The sequence below is a fragment of the Diplotaxodon limnothrissa genome, linkage group LG2 (assembly GCF_057381915.1).
Source record: "Diplotaxodon limnothrissa isolate DT_005_m linkage group LG2, D_limnothrissa_male_GT1.1, whole genome shotgun sequence".
In the NCBI taxonomy this organism is placed as follows: Eukaryota; Metazoa; Chordata; class Actinopteri; order Cichliformes; family Cichlidae; genus Diplotaxodon; species Diplotaxodon limnothrissa.
This window is the reverse complement of record NC_140597.1, coordinates 31,140,733-31,167,585: the sequence shown is the minus strand read 5'-3', so window position 1 is coordinate 31,167,585 and position 26,853 is coordinate 31,140,733. Positions and strand designations below refer to the sequence as shown.

At 39.7% G+C, this 26,853-nt stretch overlaps 2 protein-coding genes across 2 annotated transcripts in view; both read left to right on the top strand.

Moving 5' to 3' along the window:
• The first annotated feature begins 14,252 nt into the window (after positions 1-14,252).
• On the top strand, positions 14,253-20,182 carry LOC146638726 (uncharacterized). Its single transcript, XM_085362337.1, has 6 exons — positions 14,253-14,301; positions 14,771-15,088; positions 15,274-15,531; positions 18,317-18,637; positions 19,163-19,420; positions 20,001-20,182. Exons 1-6 carry the CDS (start codon positions 14,253-14,255, stop codon positions 20,180-20,182), a joined length of 1,386 nt encoding a protein of 461 aa, XP_085218463.1.
• A 6,582-nt stretch (positions 20,183-26,764) lies between these two features.
• The window catches only part of LOC146638725 (pregnancy-specific beta-1-glycoprotein 4-like), a 35,244-nt gene continuing 35,155 nt past the window's right edge, over positions 26,765-26,853 (top strand). Inside the window, exon 1 of the mRNA XM_085362326.1 lies at positions 26,765-26,807. Coding sequence (XP_085218452.1) covers positions 26,765-26,807 — 43 coding nt within the window. The remainder of the gene's footprint in view (positions 26,808-26,853) is intronic.

Below are 26,853 nucleotides of genomic sequence, written 5' to 3'. Positions count from 1 at the left end.
ATTCTTTGTAGAATTCTGCAGGAAAGCCATCTGGACCTGGAGCCTTATTATTGTGCATACTTATCAGGGCTTCCTGGAGTTCACCTGGTGTCAGTGGTGAATCCAGTGCCATTGCTTGAGTGTCCAATAATTTTGGAAGAGTTATGTTGTCCAAAAACTGATCAATTTCTTTTTTAGATGGGTTTATTTGTGGTGAATACAACGTTTTATAGAAATCCCTGAAAATGTTGTTTATTTGTATCGGTTCATATAATGTGTTCCCAGATGAATCTTAAACAGCACATATAGTTGTTTTTCTTTATTTATTTTTAGCTGGTTTGCTAGAAATTGACCGGATTTATTACCATGTTCATAATTTTGTAGGCGTAGTCTTTGTACTAAGAATTTTGTTTTTTTTTATCAATTATCTCATTTAATTCTAGTTTTGTTTTGCGTATTTTGTTCAATGTTTCCTGATCTTGGTGGGACGCGTAGGCTTCTTCTAGTGATTTGATGTTTTTTTCTAATTCCTGAATATTTTTGTTTTCTTTTTTCTTTTTATGTGATGAGAAAGAAATTATTTTACCTCTCATCACAGCTTTCCCTGCTTCCCATAGAACAGAAGCTGATGTTTCGGGAGTGTCATTATAGTCCAAATATGAAGTCCACTCTTTTTTAAAATATTTAATAAAGTCTTCATCTTTAAGTAGTGATATATTAAATCTCCAGTTTTTTCTTGGCGTAGTATTATTCTTGTGCATTAGTGTTAAAGATACAGGACCATGATCGCTGACAGCTATAGGGTGAATCTCAGTGTCTGAAATGTCGTTCAGCAGTGAGCTGCTGACCAAAAAATAATCCAGACGAGAGTAGGAGTGATGGACATGTGAGAAAAAAGTATATTCCTTACTGGTGGGGTGAAGGGAGCGCCATGCATCGCAAAGACCAAAGTCGCTCATATATTGTTTGATTATATTTGTGGACTGCCAATTACGCTGAGTTCCCGCTGTATTGAGCCTATCCATGTCTTCATTTAGTCCAAGGTTGAGGTCACCTCCAAGAACAAGTGTGCCATCTAAGTGTTCAGAGAGTGCACTGAAAAAACCGTGAAAGAATGAGGGATCATCAACATTTGGACCATATACACTTGCAATACATAGCTTTTTATCACGTATAGATAGTTTAATGATTAAGAATCTGCCCTCTGGATCTATAACTGTATCGAGTACTGTGAAATTAATATTTTTATGTATTAAAATTGCTGCTCCCCTTTGTCTAGAATTATAACAAGCTGAGAACACATTAGGAAACTCAGGTGTTTTAAGTTCATTCGAACCTCTAAGAGGTCTGTGGGTCTCTTGTAATAGGACAACATCTGCCTGTAGTTTTTTGAGTTGGTTAAATATTTTTAACCTCTTTTCTCTGGAGCCAGCTCCATTTATATTCCATGTAATGAACCTCAGTGTACCCATAGATGTTTGTGTATAACTAGGGATGTATGCTGTGTGCGTCGCTTAGACAGGTGGAGAGAATACGTCACTTGTTCATAAATAAAGAGAAGGAGAGAGAGAAAAAATGTGTGGCGAGATGCTCCCTGAGTCTGACTTTGTGTATGCATAGTTACTAATATGAGTAGGCTTGGCTTAAGTGTGTGTGTATCTTATATGACTGTGTGCGCTGTCTGACTGATGTAAATGTGCTGCCGTTGAGCGCATGGTGCGTATGTGTCGAAATAAAGGATGTTTGTGGATGAGTGTCGAAGCAGGTGATCGAGGCAGTGAAAGGAATAAAGAAAGAAACCAAGGACAGGGGTGAGCAGCATAAAACCAAGAGGGGGAAAAGAGAGGAGGAGAAAAAAAAAATAAAAAAAATAAAAAAAAAATAAAAAAAACGAGAAGAAAAAAAAAACAGAAACAAAACGTAAACATTCCAATTAAATCACTGACGGAGAGTGACGGTGTTAATTCTGCTATGAAATCACACTTTAAGATGCGATTTGATACTGGTAAGTTAAACAGATGTTAATGCAAGTTAGTGTGAGTGGATAGGGAAATGGTGTAGCTGATTCTTATCTGGTGTGAGGTTAATACAGCCACGGAGTGATGTTGGGGTCCCGGTGGAGCTGTCCGTCCACGTACAGCCGGTCCACAGCGATGACAGCGCGGGAGCCCTTCTGGATGAAGCCGCGTTGGATTGGGAAGAGGACCCTGCGTCGTTCCAAGATCTCTTTGGGGAACTGGTCGTTCACGCTGAAGTCCGTTCCTTTTAATTCCCTGCCGCGGCTTTTCACATGTTGCTTTTGTTTGAAGTGGCCGAATTTGGCCACGATAGGACGTGGTCTCCCGGCCGTAGCCCGAATGGGGCCGAGGCGATGTACCCGATCGAAGACGATGTTTTTCACAGTGTCCTCCGGCAGCTTCAGGTGGGTTTTGATGAAGCTTTTTACCGTGGTCTCCGCGTCCTCTCCAGCGGCTTCTGGAATACCAGAAAATACCAGATTATCACGCATGCTACGAGCTTGTAGATCGATAACTGTTTCTTTTATTTTTTTATTTTCTCTATTGAGCTGGGTAACATTATCTGTGAGACATTTCACCGACTCCCTTAGCGTGGCATTTTCAGCAGCAAGCGTTTCCACCTGCTGCTGGCTGTACTCCAGGGATTCTCGCAAGCATTTAAATTCTCGGTGAAGAATCTCCACCAAGGACAGCCTTGCGTCGAAACTGGACAATCGCTTGTCGATTGACTCCAATATGTCGGCAATATCTTTGCCGGCTGGCGATGTTGAGCCGGGGGAATCTGCCGGGCGTTGTCTTTTCGACGACGGCGTCTCAGCTTTGGCTGGGGAAGCTGCACACAGGGTCTTCTTCATCACGAGATCCTGAAAGCACTGATCGATGTAATCTTGGAGAGTCTCTAAACTCTCCTCGTTGTTCTCCAGGGTGTTGGAGATTATTTAGACAAATAGTGTTAGTTATAAGACAATTGATAAGTGTATTTGGTAATGCTGAAGCTTAAATGAATTTGTTCAAATCTAAACTACCATTTGCTTTAATTTTCCGCCAAAATCTCCGGCGTCTGACGTCAGTTACAACATGAGTCGCTTACCTTGTCCGTCACTTCCGTCACTTACTCACCTGCTGCCCGTCTAAATGCAATCATTGCATTTGTGGGCAGCAGCTCTAATCTCAAGGTGAGACATATGTCTCACCTCCAAGAAGCTCAGTCACAAACCCGTAGTAGACAATTCAGGAAAGTCATTATAGATCTACACAGTAACTGTCAACTATAGAGCTTTTTGAAGAAACAGTAAAAATAAGTTAAAAATAGTTTTATTTACCTGTTCAGGTCCATCGCAGGGATGATAGTTCGAGTCCAGTGTCGGGAATCATTTCTGCGTACTACAGTGCGTGGAGTGATGGTATTTTATCACTTTTCTGCAGAAGGGAACATAGGGAAGGGAAGAAGGCCATTGCAGAGGACGCTCTGAATGTAAAGGGAAGTTGGATCCAGTAAGTAGCTGAGCCAACTTAGCGGGCTAAAGAGGCAGCTGTGGGCAGGCACTACACTTCAGCCAGATGAGAAGCTCTGGGCAGTTGTAACTGTATGGTAAGAACTGTAGGTAAAAGTATGTTGTAAGATGGCAGAGAAGGTTGAATGGTTGTGTGGGAAAGGGATCACTCAGCATCAACCAGCTGAAAAGTAGAAGAGCAGTTGGAGAGAAAGGAAAAGACAAGTAATGCAGTTTTCGGACATCAAGAGCTGACAGCAGGTCAAGAGAAAACAGCAGTATCCTGAGCAGTGAGAGGTCCAGCACCAGCAGTATGTGCAAACGGCATCAGCATGGAGAAAACCCCATCATCAGGACTGGATGGATGGAGATGCATTTCCAACAAGCGGCAACTTCACTGTGCATGAATGGACCTTGGGAAGACTGTCTGAGTTTCATAATTGCCATATTTGGAGTGAAATGGCAATGGAAAAGACAGCTGGATTACACAGGACAAAGCTGAAGAGAACTGACTGTAACTGGACTAGTCCAAAGTGGGGAGGAGAGAAAACCACAGTGGAAGGAGGAGGGGGAGGACACATGGAAGAACACTGTTTAGTGTGGGAGATCAAATTGGGTTAGGGAACCTGGGGAGGAAAACCGACTGCTTTGGGGTGGAGAATCGAAAACATGTCGGAGCACCACAAAGAGGAGGGGTATGTAATATCCCACCTGAACGTTCTTTCGCATACAGGGACGAGAGGAGCAAGCGAATCAGCGCTCAGGGCACAGAGACTAAACAGGTCTTAGACACACCATTTATTCCAGCGGAGGAAGAAAAACCAGAACACAAATACAATTACAGATAAAATGTTAAAATACCCTTATACAATAAAAACAACTTTCTCAATATGCTACAAACCCTGTCGGCAGAAATGAATATACACTATCTAAAATTCCCCACACAGTCCCGTCATCCCTCTGTCCAGCCACACTCGGGCAAATGTTCCTTATGTTTAAAACCAGGAGAGGAACTCCACTTCTGAGATGGGGACCACGCCAGCCAGAAAACAAAGGACGACGCTACCATCACGGAGCTGTCTTTTCCTGACGGTGCATCGCCGCGCAGTCCAGCCACACTCCACACTTGGGCCCTCGATTACTGCAAATGTTGCCTCCCTCGTAGCACCGCCCTGAAACAGACAGACATGGGTCAGCAACGTTGTTGGCCCGGCCGCAGCGACCCTCCCCCGGCAAAGCTGCACCTGACGCACAACAGTGGGAAAGCAATACTCACAGATGCAGGCAGAGGCTCACCCCTGCCCTCCTGTTGATTTTACTTGAAATAGTCTTTCGGCACAGCAGTTGGAAAGTTGGATCACCTAGCACGTTTTTTAACCCCCATCTTCTACCACTAATAGTGGTCTAGATGGTAGATGGTACCGTAAGGTTGAAGTGCTTCGATGGTATGCCAACTCCTTTTTGCACAGTTTGCACAAAACCACACTTTTATCAAGGCTTCTGTTGGGTGGTCATTTGAAATGAAATTTGCTTCTGATCAGTCCTAGCAACACGCATATGCACTAGGTTTAAATGAACTGCAAACTGTAATCCACTTACAAAACTGTCTCATTTTATTAGAACAATTCACACTTGTATCCTTTCATGGTACATTTTATATATCTTCTCAACACATTTTTACACAGGATGAAAGGACAGAGGGTGTTTGTGTGGTGTGCAGACAAGATGTTACTTCCCATTGTAATGAATGTTATATCTTTCATAATTAAGAACTACTTAGAACAAAGTAGCAACAGTTTGAGAAGACATTTAGGAAAGTCACATCCTGGCAGTACATTTTCTTAAAGCAAATTAGAGCTGCTAGACGACTGTGAGTCTTCATAATTACAAGTGCAGCTGAAGGTGTCTAATGCTGGTAATGAATACACATGTTCTTTTTAAAACCACATGCCATATGTGACCACAGCTGACATGCGCTACACTGATGCCACTCGCGCCATTTCTTCATAGTTCAGAGTTTTTCCTCTTGTTATTGAAATGAGCGTGCCAGAAGCAGCAAATGTAAGAGGCCTCTAAAATACACAAAAAGTGGAGCTGTTGGATCAGGATATTAGCTGTAATGAATATTAAAGACAGATAACACGCTACTTTATCTGAAGACATACCATCCCTAGCTGCTAGCACTGCCTCAATTCTGGATGTTTCCACAGACTCCTCTAAATTCTTAATTTACAAACAGCAGTTGCACAAAATATATAATTATTTTCTTCCCATTAGTACTTTTCACTTCAAGAAATTGCCCTGTATGATTCACAGGTAAGTATGTTGTGAAAATAAGTAGTATGTTGTGACATCAGCAACTACTTACTAATTGCATATTGAGTCACTCACTTGAGTAAAATGTGTTGTTTCCTTCACTAACCTAACACAGAGAGCCAATAAGGTAAGGAAGTAAGGCAAGGCAAGGCAAGGCAAGTTTATTTGTATAGCACAATTCAACAACAAGGTGATTCAAAGTGCTTTACAGAGACATTAGAAACAAGAACAAATAAAAAGCATGATTTAAAATTGATTAAAACAAGCAAATAAACTAACTAACTAATTAACAAACAAACAAACACACAAACAAACAAACAAACAAACAAACAAACAAACAAACAAACAAACAAACAAACAAACAAACAAACAAAACAGTATATAAAATCAAAACAGATAAAATCAGAACAGTAGATAAAATCAGTAGTTAAATGTAAGTTTTGAAATTTAAGCTTAAAGTGTGGATTTGGTGCTTTATTCAAATGCAGCTGAGAACAGGTGAGTCTTCAACCTGGATTTAAATAAACTGAGTGTTTCAGCTGATCTGAGGCTTTCTGGGAGTTTGTTCCAGATATAAGGAGCATAAAAGCTGAATGCAGCTTCTCCGTGTCTGGTTCTGACTCTGGGAACTGATAAAAGACCGGATCCAGATGACCTGAGGGATCTGGATGGTTCATACTGGGTCAGGAGGTCATTGATGTATTTTGGTCCTAAACCATTCAGAGCTTTATAGGCCAGCATCAGAACTTTAAAGTCTATCCTCTGACGGACAGGCAGCCAGTGTAAGGACCTCAGAGCTGGACTGATGTGGTCCACTTTTTTGGTCTTAGTGAGGACTCGAGCAGCAGAGTTCTGAATGAGCTGTAGTTGTCTGACTGATTTTTTAGGTAGACCTGTAAAGATGCTGTTACAGTAACACATATTGTACTATACTGCCCGTATACTACTTAGTGTTCTAAATGATGAAGGGTCTGAGGTCAGACTCAAACCTGGGCCACTACATTCAACCATGTGGCATATGGTCATCTTGTCAAGTAGTGAGCTAAACCAGTGCCCTAACGTTATGAAATTTATCACAAATTTAGAGAATATAACAAATTTCTACTGATGACTTCATCTCATGAAATTGCTGATAGATGTCAATGTGTAGATCAGCTGAGCTGGTGATTAAATAGTAACCTTTCCTACTCAAAATGCTGTTAGAACAATTCTAATTTTATAACGTGCTGTCACAAGAAACTTAAAATGGGTGCCAGTTGGTCCACCGTGTCATTTGTTGTTTTTCCACATGTAAGGTAGTAATAAACAAACATACAAGAAACTTGTTTCCAAACACTGCCTCTAAAATATCTTCCACAATTTCTGTCCGAAGTCCACTCTCCCTGCCTGATCCAAATAAAACACAAAATTACAATATGTTGTTGACATTGTTTTCAATGTCTCTCCTTACAGAATGTTTAACCAATTAACCAATATGTGTAATTGTGGAGGCTTAATGAAAGTATCACACATTTTTTTTTATAAGTTCCTATACAATGAAAATATGGCATATTTAATTGACAGATACTAAAAAAAAATGCCAACTTAGTAAATCAAACAGAAAACCTGCAATGTGAGCAGAGAATCTTAAGCTAACAATAACATATTTTTTTGGAGCACAATGGCTCAACACGTCCAGAATTTTGTACCAGGTATAACTAACAGAATTACTAAGATTTAAATGTAAAACATGTCAAACATTATAGATTACTCAATCTGAAGACATACCCTCTGCCGGCATTACTACAGTACCACCTGTGCTCCTCAGCACTCTGTGCACCTGAAGAGAAAAGAAGGGGGGAAGTGTCCAAAAAAAATCAAATCTACAATGTGTTAAAGAATCTTTAGTCAAGAACAGATTTGCCTTCCAAAGTGTGGTGTTAGACACCACTGTACCTCTGCTATTTAAAAAGCAGACTGTTAAGAGTTTGGGTCAAAACACTTTGTGTTTTAGTTCATAATGTTTTTCCCTTTTTAAAATTCAAACTAAGAAGATATGTAACTTTTTAGCTAATAAAAATATGATTTTCTTCTTTAGATTACAGTTGATCATGATAGATTAATCAATCACAATCAAACTGATATTTCAAAAGACAAAAATATTGATTTTACAGTAACTTTTTTGGAGAAGTTGTAAACAGATCACAGTTGTTGGGTTTTACAAACAGAACTGGAATGTATCCTAAACCAGTTGAGAGTGCTGATCATCACCACTCAGTTTTTCAAAATAAACCCTTACATTTGAGATTAAATTACTTTCTGTAGTGAAATATAATAAATAGGGATGGGTATCGTTTAGGTTTTATCCGATACCGGTGCCAAATCGGTACTTTTGAAACGGTGCCGGTGCTCAAACGGTGCTCAAACCGGTGCTTAAAGAATGGAGAACACAAAATTGGTCCAAAAACCTCTCATGTTGTTATGTGCTGGATTGTCTCTTTACACAGCCTGCACCTGGGGTCTTGCCTGGTGTGATAGACCCCAGCCTCAATGGATCTTGTGCTCAGCGCTTGTTCTTGTGCTGCCATGATTAGTGCCTCTGTGCTGTCTTTAAGTCCAGCTTTGTCCAGCCACTGGTAGGATTTCTGGATATCAGCCACCTTCTCTATCTGCCGGTGGTACATACCGTGCAGGGGCCTGTCCTTCCATGATGGGTCCTCGCCTTCCTCCGAGGAACCATATATATATATATACATATACAGACATGTACATGTCAATATTAAAGTGATAGTCCGGTTTCCTTCATTTGTGCAGTTGTTATAGTAACATATTTTAAATGTTACATGTTCCCCTAATGACATGCTTCTTCCTGTTGTCTAAAACTTTTTTGGATTAACATGTTCATATGTACTGGGTTTAAATGAACTTCAAACTGTAATTCACTTAACATGTTTTTACACATAATGAAAGGACAGAGGGTGTTTGTGTGTTGTGCAGACAAAATTTGTTATGTGTTATAATTTAGAACAATTTGAGAAGACATTTAGGAAAGTCACATCCTGGCAGTACATTTTCTTAAAGCAAATTAGAGCTGCAAGACAACTGTGAGTCTTCATAATTACAAGTGCACATTAAGGTGTCTAATGCTGGCAATGAATACACGTTCTTTTTAAAACCACATGCCATGTGTGACCACAGCTGACATGCACTACACTGACACCACTCGCACCATTTTTCATAGAGTTCTTCCTCTTGTCGTTGAAATGAGCATGACAGATGCAGCAAAAGTAAGAGGCCTCTAAAACACACAAAAAGTGCGGTTGTTGGATCAGAATATTAGATGTAATGTACATAATAGATGGATAATACACTACTTTATCTGAAGACGTACCATCTGTAGCTCCTTGCACTGCCTCAATTCTGCATGTTTCCACAGACTCCTCTGGGCTCTGTGCACATAAAAAGAAGGTCACAGGCTAGCAGCACATGTAGTTGGGAAAATTCTTAATTTACAAACACCGCTGAACAAAAATGCAATTATTCTCCTCCCATTACTCCTTCTCACTTCAATAAATTGTCAAAATAAGTCGTATGTTGTGACATCAGTGTTGGAAGTTTTTATTTAATAAAGCCTGCAGACAAACGGTGAGCGGCAGCTAACATCCCTTAACCAAAAAAAAACAAAAACCCAAGCTTGGTGGGAGCAGCCATCGCACAGGGCAAATGATCAGCAGTCTCTCCTGAACCCAGAACAGTCCTGGGTTAAATACTTCCTACAGGAATAATAGGCTGTACACAGCTGTTTTCACACCTTTGGTCTTCCCCAAAAAGAAAGTTCACACTCCCTTGCTACTTCTTACAGTAGTTGAAACCAAAAGACTCTTCCCCCCACTCTAGAGTCTTTGTGTGTGAATGCTTCCCCCACAACTTCCGGAGATACTATCTGTTAACAGCATGAGGCTACGTCCACACTAATGCGTTTTCAAACGAAAAACAATCTATCCAGCTGGTGTGGACGTAGCCTGATTGTGTGAGACACTGAGACATGATAAAAACCAGCGGCACCAAAGCATTATACAATAAATAATGTGAATAACACATAAATAAAATGAATTCCTTTTACATCAACAACAATAACATATTTTTGTTGCAGCACAATGGCTCTAACATCAACACATCCAAAATGATGTACCCAGGTATACCTAACAGAATTACTAAGATTGTCTTTCAGTCTTTCAGCTCCCACTATGGTCTCACATGAACTCGCACAGCACGTATCTGGGCCAGCTGGAGGCTCAGACGAACCCAGCCAGCAGTTTTTATTGTGAGCTGGGGGTTGACAATGAAATTTAGGTCATCCTTCCTTTGCTCCTAGCTCCAAGCTGGCTGTGACAAGTCTAGGTTTTGGCATGGAGCAGAATATAACCAAGAACAATCATAGAGAGGCTCTGCATGGTAAAGGTGGCATGTAGGGATGCACCGATACAGATACCGGTATCGGCCTCGATACCACATTTTCTAAAGTACTCGTACTCGTTAAAAGTCCCCCGATACCGAGGACCGATACCACGGTCTGAGACCTGTCTATGTTTGAGCGGCATGTAAGGGGTTAATCACAGGCACCGAGTGCCCGCCCCCAGGCCCCGGCTGCATCTCAGAGCTGGGAGAAGGCGAAGCGAGACATATCAGCCGTGTGGAACTATTTCAAAGTGAACGAAGACGCGAAAACAAAGGCGGACTGCAAATTGTGCTCAGCGAAATTGTCTAGAGGAGGCTCAAAAGGTAGCGCATTTAACACAAGTAATTTAATCAAGCACCTAAAATCCCAACACGACAACGAGTACAAAGAGTTTACCCACGCTTATTTACCCATGCTTATTAGCACAGAGGAGCATAGCTGATGCAGTGGGACGGAAAATAGTTGGGCATTTTAAACATTCCACCTTAGCCTACTCCCGCCTCGAGGACATTCAGGGACAGCTCAACCAGCCAATAAAGAGACTGCAGCAGGATGTACAGACGCGCTGGAACAGCACGTATTACATGCTCCAGTCCCTCATTGAGCAAAAGCGAGTGCTGGGCGTGTATGTGTCCGAGTATGAACTCCCTGACTATCTCACCGCTTACCAATGGGCTCTTATGGAGAAGACTGTTGCCATCTTCGCCCCCTTTGAGGAACTAACTAAAAAAGTGAGCAGCTACGACGCACTAGCCTCTGATGTCATTCCAGCTGTGACTGTGCTAGTGAGACTTCTAATTCAATGAGTATAGCTACAGTACTAAATGTAAGATTATTTTACATCTGAAATATTATATATTTGTAACTAAAATACACAAATACAAATGTATACAATATATACAATATGAAATACATTTCCCTTATTATTACCAGAAAGTCAAATGGCTGGCATTTGTCACAGTGGTTTAGGGGAAACTAAAATCAGTCCTTTTTTTCCACATATTAATACATTTATGAATTTTGTGCAGGTATAAAGATTGCTTCTTCTCCAACAACACTGCTCCAGAGGCCAAGCTGCACCTGAAGCAGGAGCTGCAGATGATGTCCAGAGCTGAGGCAGAGGGGAGTTGGGCAGAAGCTGCAGAACCTCCTGCTAAACTGTTCCTCAAGGCCCAGACCCAGGCTCGACACATACCTCGGAGAGGCCCCAAGCCCTCGTGAAGACAGTCCTCTGAAGTACTGGGGTGTCAACAAAATCAGGTTCCCCACTTTGGCTAAAATAGCCCGTAAATAACTCTCAGCCCCATGTAGCAGTGTGGAAAGTGAAAGGCTTTTTAGCTCAGTGTCACACATTATAGATGAAAACAGAAACAGTCTGACTGCTGATAATGCAGAAAAGCTACTTTTCTTAAAAAAAAACCCTGCCACTCACTTTTTCTCTCCATTAAGTGAGTCATCTTAGACTTGATGTTAATACCTACTTCAATTGCACTGACTGCCACAGTTTTATGTCGGTCGATGTTGTTAGTTTATTCAAATATTGTGCACTAAATGGCAAAGATGTTTATTAATACCCCTTGTGTTGTCCAAAGCGGCAGAGTTTACAATAAACTGAAAAAAATACTTGAGTTGCACTGTCACTGTTTAAATTTTTTTTTCATAATTATTTATTCTGTAATATGTTGCATACAACATGCTTTTCATTTTAAATAAATGTTCTTAATTCCAAACCAGTCCTTTGTTTTTTTTTTGTTTTTTTTTTTGTTTTTTTTTTGTTAAATTATAGGACTAAAGCTGTTACCTGTAAATTTAAATCATGTTTTTATTAAGTACTCGGTATCGGTGAGTACTGAAATGCAAGTACTCGTACTCGTTTCCAAAAAAGTGGTATCGGTGCATCCCTATAGTGGCATGCACACTTGTGGTTTGTATGTTGAGACTTAGGCTACGTTCACACTGCAGGTGTTAATGCTCAATTCCTTTTTTTTGACCAAATTCGATTCTTTTGTCTGCTTGTTCACACTACAAATAGAATGTGACAGCAAACGCGCTCTAGTGTGAACCCTCAAAGCAGCCCGCAGAAGACGTCACACACAACGCGCTCTGTTTAGACCCAGACCAAACAGTATTGTTTGACTGATGGCCCTTAATATAAAGACTTGTTTCAGACTTTACATTTCCCAATTTTGCTTTAAGTTATAAAGTTATTTTGTTATTTACATATGGCCTAATAATGATCCTTATTGCTGTTTTAGAGAGGAGCAGCCAATTCCAGTTTCCAACAATGGCGGCAGCTACTTAGTTTTAATATTACTCTTATTTTTCTTTCTGGGTCGCAAAAAAACTTTTAACATATTTTCAGGTGAGAATGTAGCTGTGTAAACTTCAAATATCTGAGCCAACCGACACATCGTTTTCAAACCCCAGCGGTCTTTCACTACTCGGGTTAAACATGATATATAAGTCACTTTGATAACTTAATGTTAAATGTTATTGTTTGGCTTTTTCAGTGTTTTATTTGTTCGTGAGTAAATCGGTTTGGCTGAGATTAAAGTTATTAGATTAGATCAAATTTAACTTTATTAATCCCTCGGGAGGGTTCCTTCAGGGTTTTCACACAGCTGAATAAACATCAAACAGAAAACTAATTAAACAAAGTGTGAGACGGTCGATTGATTGATTGATTGATTGAATCTTTATTTTGAACATGTTGAAAAAGTACAACAAAATAGAATTAAAAGAGACAAATGAACAAAGAACAAAGTCGAGAGTTTAAGTCAGCGCCCAGTTATATTTTAGATAGCAAGGAGCAGACGGCAGAGTTTCACTCCACCGAGGGAGCTCATGACGTACTACCCGGCTTTCTTTAGACCGCGAAGGCCGGTCCTCAGGTGGAAGCAGCCTCTGAATTTGGACACCCCCGCTGTTTCCGGGCCAGCCAATAATAACGGTGACATTTAGCGTATTTTATCCGATAAATAAACACTATAAAATGTATTTCTACTCCCCCCCCCCCCAACAGCCCTTTTGAATTTCTCCCTAATTCTGAGGTCACAATGTTGGCAAGTATGGCCACAACACCTCACTTTTTTGCCACATGTATCGCAAACCACGTCTCAGCTGTTTGTGGAGGTAAAATACCTCTGCACAATTACGGTCAGCCATTGTTGTGAGTGTGCATGTCAAGGGGCTGCGAAATATTTATACAGCCGTATTTCGCACATGACTATGAAAGGCGGAAGAGGAAGTAGTTCCTTTGAATGTAGACAATCCGAATGTTATAGTTTCTTTCCACTGTGTTCCTGTTAATGATAAACTACAAATTTAACCTAAATTACTAAAATATCGATATTTTAATGTGAGAATCAATTCTAGAACATAAATGATTGGTATCGGAGGAATTGATATTTCAGCATCGATCCGCACATCACTGCTCTAAACTGAAAAACAACTTCTCTCTTTTCTCTCTCTTTAGCTCTGTTCTAATCACTTCCTGTCTTTTAGTCAAAGGAGCTTGCAAAGAAAAGCGTCTGGACTTCTTTAAGTTGCTTGAAAGTGTTTCTTTTTTCTTCATAGATGTGCACATCATATACTTTGGATCAGAACCAAAATTACTTAAGATGAAATATAAATGGGGCTGCTGTTGAATTGCATTAAAATACATGAAATTGAGGTAGATCTGAGTGATGGGCAGGATAGTGTTAGTTTGTTACAGATGTAAAAATAGTCAATTGACAGTGTGAGTAATAATAACAATAAAAAATAAATTCTGCTAAGTAATGAAAATGCTAGTTGTACTTCCTTTTTCACATATTCACACACAGAGCAAGAACAGTCTTTCTATTGGTTCTTTAAGTATGTTGGTTTTGCTTCCTTTTTTAATGTGATGAGCTTTTTAAAACAGACAGATCAGTAGCAGGACCCATTTCTGACTGTTAACTGCTGGACATATTTGCATGTCATTTTTTAACATACTCTGTGTCAACACACACTGAACAGTGAGGAGACATGAAAGCTGTGCTGGGATTGATGGTGATTCTTCTGGGACTGTCTCATGGTGAGCTGTTCTTCTTAAATGTGGCACTTATCGCTTAATATTTTTTTTAACCTGTACAAAATATCTGACATCATACTCAGGGATGTTAAAGCAGGACAAATACTTACACAAAGTTCCAATATGTGTACTTTGATTAAGCACGGTAACGCCATCATCGCGACTAACGCGATTAACATTTAACTCACCTGGAGCTCAGACTGACTCAAAATCCCTGGAATGTCTCTGTTAACGCATTTCAAGCAGTTTGTACGAAGGCTGTTCTTTCTACGCTCCAGACGGGATGAGTGTGAGAAGAATTTTAATCGCGTTAATCGTGATGATCGGTTAGGATCAATTAGGTATAAACATGGTAATACTAAAATACTTTTTAACAAGTAAAAGTCCTCATAATTTAATTTTTATTGTGATTTATTTGCCAGAAACTAACGAATCACAAATGTTTGTCTTTTTAATGTTTCAAAATTGGCAGGTGTGGAAACTTACTGTCATGACAGACAGGATGGAGCTCAGTGTTATAGAGCTTTGGGAGGAACTGTGGACATTCATCTGATGGGGAGCACCTCAGAAATATATAGATACTACTTGTTGAAGAACTCAATAAAAATACTAGATGTGAGAAAGAATGAGGTTATTTCTAATACCATAGGAGAGAGAGCTTATTTTCCCAGTAATGGAACATTTAGGATCAATAATCTGAGCAGGACAGACAGTGGTATATATACCCTTCGAACCTTTGATTCAGATGGAACATCATCAGGCGTGCAGACTTTACAGCTGTTCATTCAAGGTAAATGTTGGGAAATGCAGCCTTTAATTGATGTAAAGTGATATTATTGCAGAGCGGACGAATTTAGGAACTATGGAAAATCAGCCATTAAGTTACAGACCATGTAAAGTTACACAGAAGGAAGCATAGTGCATGAAAGTGCATCTCATTATATTATCAAAGTCATCTGTGCGTGTTTCTCTCAGCTCCTGTGTCCTCTGTCCTGCTGGTCTCTGCGTGTCTGTCCCAGGGAGAGATGAGGGTATCCTGCTCCTCTGAGGGAGGGGACAGTCCTCAGTACAGCTGGACTCTGGATGGACGCACACTGACAGATGCTGAGCTCCTTTCTGGAAACAATGAGAGTAAAAACATTATTCTGAAACAGCACATCTCAGGACGTCTGACCTGCTCAGTCAGGAACAATGTCAGTTATGTCTACAAAGAGGAGAGGATATCTACCTGTGGTGAGTGAGAACATTTTTGATTTAAAAATAATAATCATGACTTTGTTCATTACGGTCATTCTGTACATTCATTCATGAAGTATTTGTTTTTACGCATAGGCTTCATTTTTATCAACTGCACCTCAATCTTTAGGACACAGGTGTCAGTATGAAACCAACAGGACTTTGTTTATTAAACCAACAAGTGAATCTATTTTTTAACCCTTACAAAATATCTGACATCATCATCAGAGAATTTAAAAGCTAATATATGTGTACTTTGATTGCTTTTAATAAATTAATGTAAGAATCTATTGGCTTCAATTGCAGTACGTGACAATTTGAGAAGAGCTTCAGTTCCTTTTTTTTCTTTTTATCAGTTTAAGTAACAGTGGTAAAATCTTAGATCACTATGCACCTTGGCAGTCTTGTTGCAGTGTGTTTAAGTGAGTTCTGACATTTTAGAGGACTTTATTCTTCCCTCCTTATCAGAGAAATCAAGCTTATTTTTCACTTTGATGGACTGCCTAATTTTCAAGAAACTGTCTCAACTTTTTGCTTGGCTGTAACTATGAATCCACATCTTAAGTTATTTAAGTCATGCAGTCACTACAGATATGCTGAACAATGTTTCGGTTGCATTCCTCTTTCAATTTTAATGCTACCTTCATAAATAAACATCTCCATCCTGCTTGTTTGAGGATTCTTTTTTCTGAAATATAGCTTCCTTTTTTCTGTTTGATGAACACCCATTTCTTTTTTTTCATGAAAAGAATGTAGTGTTTGCATTCGTCTAAAATGTGGAGAATGTATCTACCTGTGTTTCTTAGTTCTTAATATATTAATAAATGTTGGACACATTCGTGTTTGAAATTATGGATGCAGCATTTTGTTCTTCAGCCTCTATTACCTACAATTTGCAAAACTGCTACCTACTCTGAGTAAAACAGTAAGAGCTGACAGATTTACGGTAGTGGTGCTACTACAACTTACAGTGGGGCAAAAAAGTATTTAGTCAGCCATCGATTGTGCAAGTTCCCCCACCTAAAATGATGACAGAGGTCAGTAATTTGCACCAGAGGTACACTTCAACTGTGAGAGACAGAATGTGAAAAAAAAATCCATGAATCCACATGGTAGGATGTGTAAAGAATTTATTCGTAAATCAGGGTGGAAAATAAGTATTTGGTCAATAACAAAAATACAACTCAATACTTTGTAACATAACCTTTGTTGGCAATAACAGAGGTCAAACGTTTACTATAGGTCTTTACCAGGTTTGCACACACAGTAGCTGGTATTTTGGCCCATTCCTCCATGCAGATCTTCTCGAGAGCAGTGATGTTTTGGGGCTGTCGCCGAGCAACACGGACTTTCAACTCCCGCCACAGATTTTCTATGGGGTTGAGGTCTGGAGACTGGCTAGGCCACTCCAGGACTTTCAAATGCTTCTTACGGAGCCACTCCTTTGTTGCCCGGGCGGTGTGTTTTGGATCATTGTCATGTTGGAAGACCCAGCCTCGTTTCATCTTCAAAGTTCTCACTGATGGAAGGAGGTTTTGGCTCAAAATCTGACGATACATGGCCCCATTCATTCTGTCCTTAACACGGATCAGTCGTCCTGTCCCCTTGGCAGAAAAACAGCCCCATAGCATGATGTTTCCACCCCCATGCTTCACAGTAGGTATGGTGTTCTTGGGATGCAACTCAGTATTCTTCTTCCTCCAAACACGACGAGTTGAGTTTATACCAAAAAGTTCTACTTTGGTTTCATCTGACCACATGACATTCTCCCAATCCTCTGCTGTATCATCCATGTGCTCTCTGGCAAACTTCAGACGGGCCTGGACATGCACTGGCTTCAGCAGCGGAACACATCTGGCACTGCGGGATTTGATTCCCTGCCGTTGTAGTGTGTTACTGATGGTGACCTTTGTTACTTTGGTCCCAGCTCTCTGCAGGTCATTCACCAGGTCCCCCCGTGTGGTTCTGGGATCTTTGCTCACCATTCTCATGATCATTTTGACCCCACGGGATGAGATCTTGCGTGGAGCCCCAGATCGAGGGAGATTATCAGTGGTCTTGTATGTCTTCCATTTTCTGATGATTGCTCCCACAGTTGATTTTTTCACACCAAGCTGCTTGCCTATTGTAGATTCACTCTTCCCAGGCTGGTGCAGGTCTACAATACTTTTCCTGGTGTCCTTCGAAAGCTCTTTGGTCTTGGCCATGGCGGAGTTTGGAGTCTGACTGTTTGAGGCTGTGGACAGGTGTCTTTTATACAGATGATGAGTTCAAACAGGTGCCATTCATACAGGTAACGAGTGGGGGACAGAAAAGCTTCTTACAGAAGACATTACAGGTCTGTGAGAGCCAGAGATTTTCCTTGTTTGAGGTGACCAAATACTTATTTTCCACCCTGATTTACGAATAAATTCTTTACAAATCCTACCATGTGGATTCATGGATTTTTTTTTCACATTCTGTCTCTCACAGTTGAAGTGTACCTCTGGTGCAAATTACTGACCTCTGTCATCATTTTAAGTGGGGGAACTTGCACAATCGGTGGCTGACTAAATACTTTTTTGCCCCACTGTATGTGATACCAATCAATCAAAGCACTGGGTTATCCAAAACATAATTAGGTTTAAACATGGTAATACTAAAAATATTTTTAACAAGTAGAAGTCCTCACATCAGTAAATTTTGGATTGCTGACAATGTTAATGTAATTTTTATTGTGATTTGTTTGCTAGAAACTAATGAATCACAAATGTTTTTCTTTTTAATGTTTCAAATTTTGCAGGTGTGGAAACTTACTGTGATGGCAGACAGGATGGAGCTCAGTGTTATGGAGCTTTGGGAGGAACTGTGGACATCCAGCTGATTGACACCACTGCAGAAATATCTAGATACCAACTGTTTAAGAATTCATTAAGAATATTAAATGTCATAAAGAACAGGTTTCTTCATAATACTATAGCACATAGATCTCTATTTTTTCCCAGTAATGGAAAATTTAGGATCAATAACCTGAGCAGGAATGACAGTGGTAATTACTCCCTTCAACCCTTTGATTCAGATGGAAGATCATTAGGCGAGAGGACTTTACAGTTGTTCATTCAAGGTAAATGTTGGGAAATGCAGCCTTTAATTCATGTAAATGCAATATTGTTTTGGTAATCTTTATAATATAGAGCACATATTTTAAGATACATATATTTTGTGCATGAAATAAATATAATCTACATGATGTGCACTTCATACACCAACGTATTGGGCCACATCTCTTAATCTTAAAATTCAGATGTTTTCACTTCCATTGCCACAGATGTGTGAAACCCATGCAGTCTGCCTCTACAAACATTTGCGAACATGTGTACTCAAGTGTACTAAAGATTACACTGAAGTTGTGTATGTTAGTGTAACATGGATGCTACCTTTTCAGCAAGTTATTTTGAGATATTTCTTCCCTCCCACATATTCCATAATCAACTGTAAGAGAGCGGAAGATTTCAGGAACTACAGAAACTCAGTACTAAGTGGCAGACAATGTGAAGTCACACAGTAGGGACATCAAGTGCTGAGGTGCATAGTGCATGAAAGTGTATCATTTGATGTATCAAAAGTCATATTTGTGTGTTTCTCTCAGCTCCTGTGACCTCTGTCCTGATCGTCTCTGAGTGTCTATTCCTCGGACAGATGAGGGTGTCCTGCTCCCCTGAGGGAGGGGACAGTCCTCAGTACAGCTGGACTCTGGATGGACGCACACTGACAGATGCTGAGCTCTCTTCTGGAAATAATGAGAGTAACAACATCACTCTGAAACAGCATGTCTCAGGACGTCTGACCTGCTCAGTCAGGAACAATGTCAGTGAAGTCTACAAAGAACAAAGCAAATGTACTTGTGGTGAGTGAGAAAAACTTAATGATTATATTATGTGTAATTTATTGTGTTGCACCTGCAGCCATAAACAGACTGTCTTAAACTAACAATAGACTGTGTGTCTGCAAATCTTCAAGATCCCAAATAATAAAACATACTGGCAACCACCAGAACCCCTCATCCTCCCAGTAGCCACACCTATGTTATCTGTTTCACCGTTCTCATATAATCGCATTAATTTGTGCAGCTCACCTTGCAGGGTGAGGACAATACCTCTTTCACAACTGATGTGGTAGAAAAGGATTTAACTAATGTGAACAATGGTAGTGGCTGATTAGTGTAATAGTTTGCACATTTTTCTAATGACCAAAAGACCTTTGGCTCCTGAGAAGAAACAAAACTCCTTTAGGGTTGTTTTAGGAAGGGCATCTGGAATGATAAAAAATCTTACAAATCAAATACATGCCACTACCTGGTGTGGTGAGTCTTTGTAAATAAGGAGTCAGCAAAAAGTTGATTTTACCTGATATGAACCACAGTATATAACAGATAACTCTTCTGTCACATCTTTAACTTTGCTTGTGTTTTTTGTGTCTCTGTACAGATATTTCCTTGCCTATATGTGGTTTGAGAGCAGTTGTGGTAATTGTCTTACTAATTGGGATTTCCATCTACTTTACTTGGAAGAAAAAGAAAAATGAAAAAGCTGAAGCCTCTGCTGCCCTACAAGCAGAATTCCCAGAAAACTCTGTTTTGATGGTCGAAATGAGAAGTTCTGCAACTTAGGCCAACACTAAGTTGCAAATTTCATCTGGTGAAGCGATGAGTATTTTTGGATTTGGATTCTGTGGAAACTAATAGAAAAAAATATGTAAGAAAAGTAGTCTATAGTCATTTGCCACTTTTTTTTCTAGGTAAAGCTGAAATTAGATAATGCTATAAACAAAAAGAATCAGCCCACTTGTAACTGCTGTTTATACGAAATTTTATTTCAGGAATCTTAAACCTGTTTTTTTTTATGATGCTTTCTGCCTTTTATTTGGGAATTTGTTGAAAAAATGTATTCAGCATTTTGAAGAGTTAAATATGTTTTTGCCAGTGTATTGACAAATAAATAAAGATGTAAATACTCTTCTCTTACTGAAGTGAAAATCCTATATCGAAATACGATGTTATAAAATAAGTTTACATTGTACTAAAGATTGCATTTAATTGAGTAAATATTCATATTGTATACTTTGCTTTAACTTCTACTTCTACACTGCAAAAAAATTTTGTATAACATATTAACATTTATAGTGTACATTAGGTGATTTACAGACATAGTTATACACCTCAGTAATATTTATGAGAACAAATATTTTAGTTGACTAAATAATCATGCATTAAACAGTAAAGGATTTTTGTACTCAGTCTGTTTCATGCTTATTGTCACTGCCAAAAATTTATTAAACTACATCAATCCATTCTCTGCCACTTATCTTTTTTAGCCTATCCCAGCTGTCTTAGGGCGAGAGGCAGGGTGCAGGGGCAGGTCGCCAGCAGACAACCATTCTCACCTATGGGCAATTTGGAGTTTCCAATTAACCTATCCTCACTAACTCCATGTCATTGGACTGTGGGAAGAAGCTGGAGTACCCGGAGAGAAACACTGAGAGAACATGCAGACTAGCACAACAAGACCCCAGCCTGATGGTGGGAATTGAACTCTCTCTGGAATTGAACGCACTTCACTAGTTAGATGACAAAGCATTTGGCTATAGAGAATCATAGTTACTATCGCCGTTTACCCGCACTTCATTGAATTTCTTCACTTTGACAGAGCACTGGGCAGAATTCACATTGTGCCAACATCCACCATGGGCCTTCTCCTGGTCCGCACCAGACCACTTTGCCCGGTGCCGATCAGGGGCCCAAGTCCAAGTCCTTATTAAAATAACTAAACTTAAAGTTTTTTTATTTAGTTGTTTTAATGTGTAATAAAAAAAACTGTTATAGCTTTACATTTAGTGAGCTATCTTAGCTATTTTAACATATGGCGGAGAGTAATGATGGGTAGATTACTTCTAGTGGAGTGTATCGTTCAATACCGACATCTGCAGGACAAAAGAAGTATTGCCGGCAAAGTGGCTAAAGCTTGTGCCAAGAAACTGAACTAGGTATATTTATTCTGACATCTGTTTTCCTGTTTACAAAACCAGCTGATGATAAAGTGCTAATCCAAATGAAAGAGAAGTCTATATATTCCAATTAATTTCAATATAATAAAAATAATATAATTGACTAATACAGTATGTAATGTTTAGAACAGAAAAAATACGTTATACTTTATTGTTATGCAAGGAAGTATAAGAGAAAAATGTGAAATAAAGGGGAAGTTTGGTTTAGGAATTATAAGTGCTTTTGACTGTGGGAGTGCTTGTGTACTTGTGTGTGTAAGGGGAAAAGGCAGATTTTTATTAAGAAATCAGAAGCTTTTGTTTGAGATCAGTTCTCCTGCTTTGGAAAAAACTCTTCCACATGGTACTGATGAGGCAGGAATACAAAAGCATAGGAGCGGAAAAACATATACCTTATTTGACATTATGAGATTACAATGATTCCAGACTGGAGAAAGTGTACTTTTTTTCTCTCTGGTTCCATTGTAACTTTTTTTTTTTTTGCTGGGCCCCCTTTTATTTTACAACATTGCCAAAATGTTATTATTAGAAGTGTTTGTGAACTGAAAATCCATAATGTGGGATACTGTTGGTCCGTGATTTGGACAGCCCAGCGCGTGCTCCCGACGCAGGGAAAACAAATTCTGTCAGTATACCTACATTGGCACCGTCGTTGTGCAGGTGAAGCCAAATACAAGATATGCATCATCATATTTTCTAGCCTTTGGCTTGGAAGAAAGTTGGTTTGGAAGCATATTTTGCGATGCTTCAACCTCTGCTTTGCTTTTATGTGAGAGCCCCCATCAAAAACCTGTCCATTATGCTAGCAGTATTCTTTTTTTTTTCTTTTTTTCTCTCTCTGGGCAGCGATCTCGAATATTGTTCCTGGGATCTGCTGGAGCCACTCACCTAGCTTGGGAGTCACTGCACTTAGTGCTTCGATTACCACTGGGACCACTGTTACCTTAACCCCCTACATCTTCTCAAACTCCTCTCTAAGCCCTTGGTATTTCTCAAACTTCTCATTCTCCTTCTTTCGGATGTTACTGTCATCGCTACATCTATCACTACGGCTGTCTTCTTCTGTTTCTACATCCACTATTTCTGGTTGGTTAGCCAACACCATTTTGTCTGTCTGCAGGACAAATCCAGGTGTGAGGCATGAAGTCATAAACCTTCTTGTAATTAATCCAGTGCACAGGTTGGTTAGCCTAATCTTGCAATCTTGGCTGTCTGCTCGGTCTACCAGGAGCTAATGTTTTGGGCCTCTGGTATTCTTGCCATGTGCCTGTTCATCTTAAATGGCCTGGTCCCATCCAACTTTGCCGGTAGTTGGATGGGACCAGTCCCTTCTGGGGGTCCTTGAGGATCAGGGCTGTCCGGCCTTTCTGAGTGTCTCCCATCGACTAGCTAGTTCATTTGTGCTGCCAGATGCTTATGGAGTGCAGTTAGCTTCTTCAGCCACTAGGCGTGAACTATGTCGGGGCCTGGTGCTGTCCAACTCTTGATACTGGAGACCCTTTCTTGGATGTCTACCACTGTGATAATTACTGGACCCTGTTCAGGGTGGTTGCTGTGATCTGTTTTTAGATTCACTAGCCACTGAACATTGCTGTTAAGGGTTGGTCCTTCTCCAATATGCTCTTCCTGTATTGCTCCACCAAAAGCCTTGGTGGTGCTGTTCTCATATTGTTCCCCTGGTACTACCCAATCTGGAACTTTCCATCACTTTCTCTTAGAACTGAAGAAGCTTCTCAGATGAGAGGTGAAACATCTTCAAGGAAACCTAAAGAGGTCCAGTAGCCATTTTATACCAACTGAACAACTGAATTTAACTTTGTATTAGCAGCACTTGAAGTCACCATCCTGTCAAGAGCTAATGAGTAAGTTCCAGTTCGTCTTCATAAATGCTTGTGCTGTGACAATGTGTGAATGATGTTGAATTGCCCAATCAAATTCTTAAACAAGGTAGGTAATTCATGCAATTTGGTCAGGGATGCACACAATTGCGCCCCGACGGGGCTCCAAGTGAAACTTGTGACTAAAAAAAACCTTCAAGAACGTAATGCATAATGTAAATCCATAAAGAGCAGTACATCTTAGAGCAGCAAAAACAGAGCTCATGACTATATTCATTTTTCTGTGTAGGTGTGTAGGCAAACAAAAAATGTTTGTATTTGTTTAATAGGCCCATTAGATTTCTCTAGCATGTGGTTCAGTTATCTTTGTACAAAAACAGATGTCCTTCAAAGAGGCACTTTTTACTTTCTCACTTTGAATACATTCCACAGCCTGTGCTGCCTGTACTTTTTCATTCTTACTCGAGTAAAGAAGTTGAATCAATACATAAACCAGAGTGTTTTTTTAACGCATGTATTAGTACGTCTACTTAAGTAAAGAATAACTGTACTTTTGCCACCTCTGAAGACACTATGGTCCATACTGTTTAATAAAGAGACCTGTAGGTTGTCTATGTCTGGGAGGCCTTAGTGATTAAGGTATTTTGTGGTGGCATATGTTGTGTTTCGGACTATATAAATAAAATAAAAACACACTGAAAGAGATTATTATAATATTCAAAATAAAGTCTAAGAAAGGTGTAAGGGGTCACCAAATCAGTCTGAAGCAGTATTATTTGTCATGGTCCAGGTGAGTGGCAGCATTTTTCCATAGAGCTACGTGTCTCCACCTCTAGCTGACCTCATTTCCTACCTTGAATCACACCTGGAGCTCATTATCACGGCTGTATTTAAGACCAGTGTTGACCACTACTCTTTGCCAGATTGTCTGCTATCAGCGTTAGCTCACATTCATGTATATAGCTTTCTTTATGATTTACATCCTCAGCACTTAGCTCTTGCATTTATATACAGTGGTTTGCAAATGTTTGGGCACCCCTGATAATTTTCATGATTTTTCTTCATAAATCATTGGTTGTTTGGATCAGCAATTTCATTTAAATATATCATATAGCATACAAACACAGTGATACTTGGGAAGTCAAATGACACTTATAGGATTTACAGAAAGTGTGCAATAGTTACTTAAACAAAATTAGGCTGGTGCGTAAATTTGGGCACCAAATTGTCGTTTTATTGATTTGAATACCTTTAGCACTAATTATTGGAACACAAAATTTGTTTGGTAAACTCATTGACCCTTGACCTACATACACATGTGAATCTTATAAACTTATAAGAAAGGGTATTTAAGGTGGCCAATTGCACGTTTTTCTCCTCTTTGCATCTTCTCTGAGTAGCAGCCTAAAAACAACTCTCGAATGACCTGAAACCAAATACTGTTCAACATCATAGTTTAGAGGAAGGAAACAAAAAGCTATCTCAGAGATTTCAGCTGTCAGTTTCCACTGTGAGGAAATGGAAGACCACAGGCACAGTTCTGGTTAAGGCCCAAAATGGCAGGCCAAGGAAAATCTTAGATAAGCAGAGGTGAAGGATGGTGAGAACAGTCACAGTCAACCCACAGAGCAGCTCCAAAGACCTACAACAACATCTTGCTGCAGATGGTGTCACTGTGTATTGTTCAACTATTCAGCACACTTTGCACAAGGAGATGCTGTATGGGAGATAAATGCAGAAGAAGCCTTTTCGCACAAACAGAGTCACTGTTTCACACACATTTGGTCAAGCCAGCTTGATTTTGAAATAAGGTGCAGTGGACTGATGAAACAAAAATGGACTTATTTGGACATAACAAAAGTCAGTATGCATGGTGGAAACAGAACACAGCATTTCAAGGCAAACACTTGCTACCCACAGTAAAATTTGGTGGTGGTTCCATCATGCTGTGGGGCTGTGTGGCCAGTGCAGGTACTGGGACCTTGTTAAAGTTGAGAGTCGAATGGGTTCTGGTCAAAATCAGCAGATTTTTGAGAACAATGTTCAAGAATCAGTCACCAAGTTGAAGTTGTGCCAGGGGTGGATATTTCAACAAGACAACTATGGTAAATGGCCTGTATTTGTATAGCGCTTTACTAGTCCCTAAGGACCCCAAAGCGCTTCACACAACCAGTCATCCACATACAGGTGATGCAAGCTACATTGTAGCCACAGCCATCCTGGGGCGCACTGACACTGGCGCCACCGCCAGTAGGCAACAGGTGAAGGACACAACGACCAAGACTGTCCAAGCCGGGACTTGAACCGGCAACCTTCCGATTACAAGGTGAACGCCTAACTCTTGAGCCACAATCACCACGTTAATCCTGCAGAAGGAGGATCTACTAAATATTGATGTGATTTTTCTGTTGCACTATTGCACACTTTCTGTAAATCCTATAAACGTCATTTCCCTTCTCAAATATCACTGTGTTCGTCTGCTATTTGATAAATTGCTAATCCAAACAATGTTTTATGAAGGAAAATCATGAAAATTATCTGGGGTGCCCAAACATTTTCATAACACTGTATATAAATGCAAGAGCTAAGTGCTGAGGATCTTTTGTTGCCTTCACTGATATACATAGCTTCATATACATAGCCCCTGTAAACAGTTCCCTGCTCCCGTGCACTAGTATTTGTCATTTATATTTAAAAATTACATCTTTGTAAATAAATGTTATTCACACCATTTTTTGAGCCTCTGTGTTTCCATCTGTATATTAGGTCCATTCTGCCCCTTGGCCTCAGCGGCATTGACATTATTCTTTACCAAGAGATGGTGCTATTTTGCAGCATGCTATTACTGGATTAACTGTGTTTTAGTGGCTTATCGGACTTTAAGATTTGTACTATTAAAACTTGAGATTTGCCAAGCTTTAAAGATGACCTATAATTATTTGTATAAGTATAAAATATATCAATTCTTTGCATAGTGTTTAAAAAGTTAGTGGTCATCCGGAGTGACTTTTTGTTGAAAGAGAGAGAAAATTTATTATTAATAAAAACTAAATTATTATAACTAAAATCTAAATTCTGTAATACAGGTGAACTGATTTCTTAGGAATTTAAGAAATTATTCTCAAAACCCCTTTTAGTATCAATGAGATGTTTCCCTCTCTTCTTGAAAGCTAAAAAGGAAGAAAAACTGATGCCACCTCCTTCCATCCCCTCATCAATAAAACCTAACACAAAGGGTTTCTGTGAGGCGGTTCACTAACAGGACACAGCAGTCTGTTCAGAGCAGCATACGCTGAGCTGAAGCTTGAAAGCCACTGTATGGATCAACAGAAGCTGAACCTTGAACAGACATGGAAGCTGTTGTATTGTTGCTGTTCTTTCGAGTGTCTCATGGTGAGCCAAGTAACATTTTAAAATTAATGCTTAATTCTACATTTCA

What these genes read in the sequence shown, in the direction of transcription:
- LOC146638726 (XM_085362337.1), top strand. Translation starts at nt 14,253, where the DNA reads ATGAAAGCTGTGCTGGGATTGATGGTGATTCTTCTGGGACTGTCTCAT. An exon ending in TCTTCTGGGACTGTCTCATG is followed by an intron (nt 14,302 to 14,770) that starts GTGAGCTGTTCT and finishes CAAAATTGGCAG; the next exon opens with GTGTGGAAACTTACTGTCAT. An exon ending in TTTACAGCTGTTCATTCAAG is followed by an intron (nt 15,089 to 15,273) that starts GTAAATGTTGGG and finishes TGTTTCTCTCAG; the next exon opens with CTCCTGTGTCCTCTGTCCTG.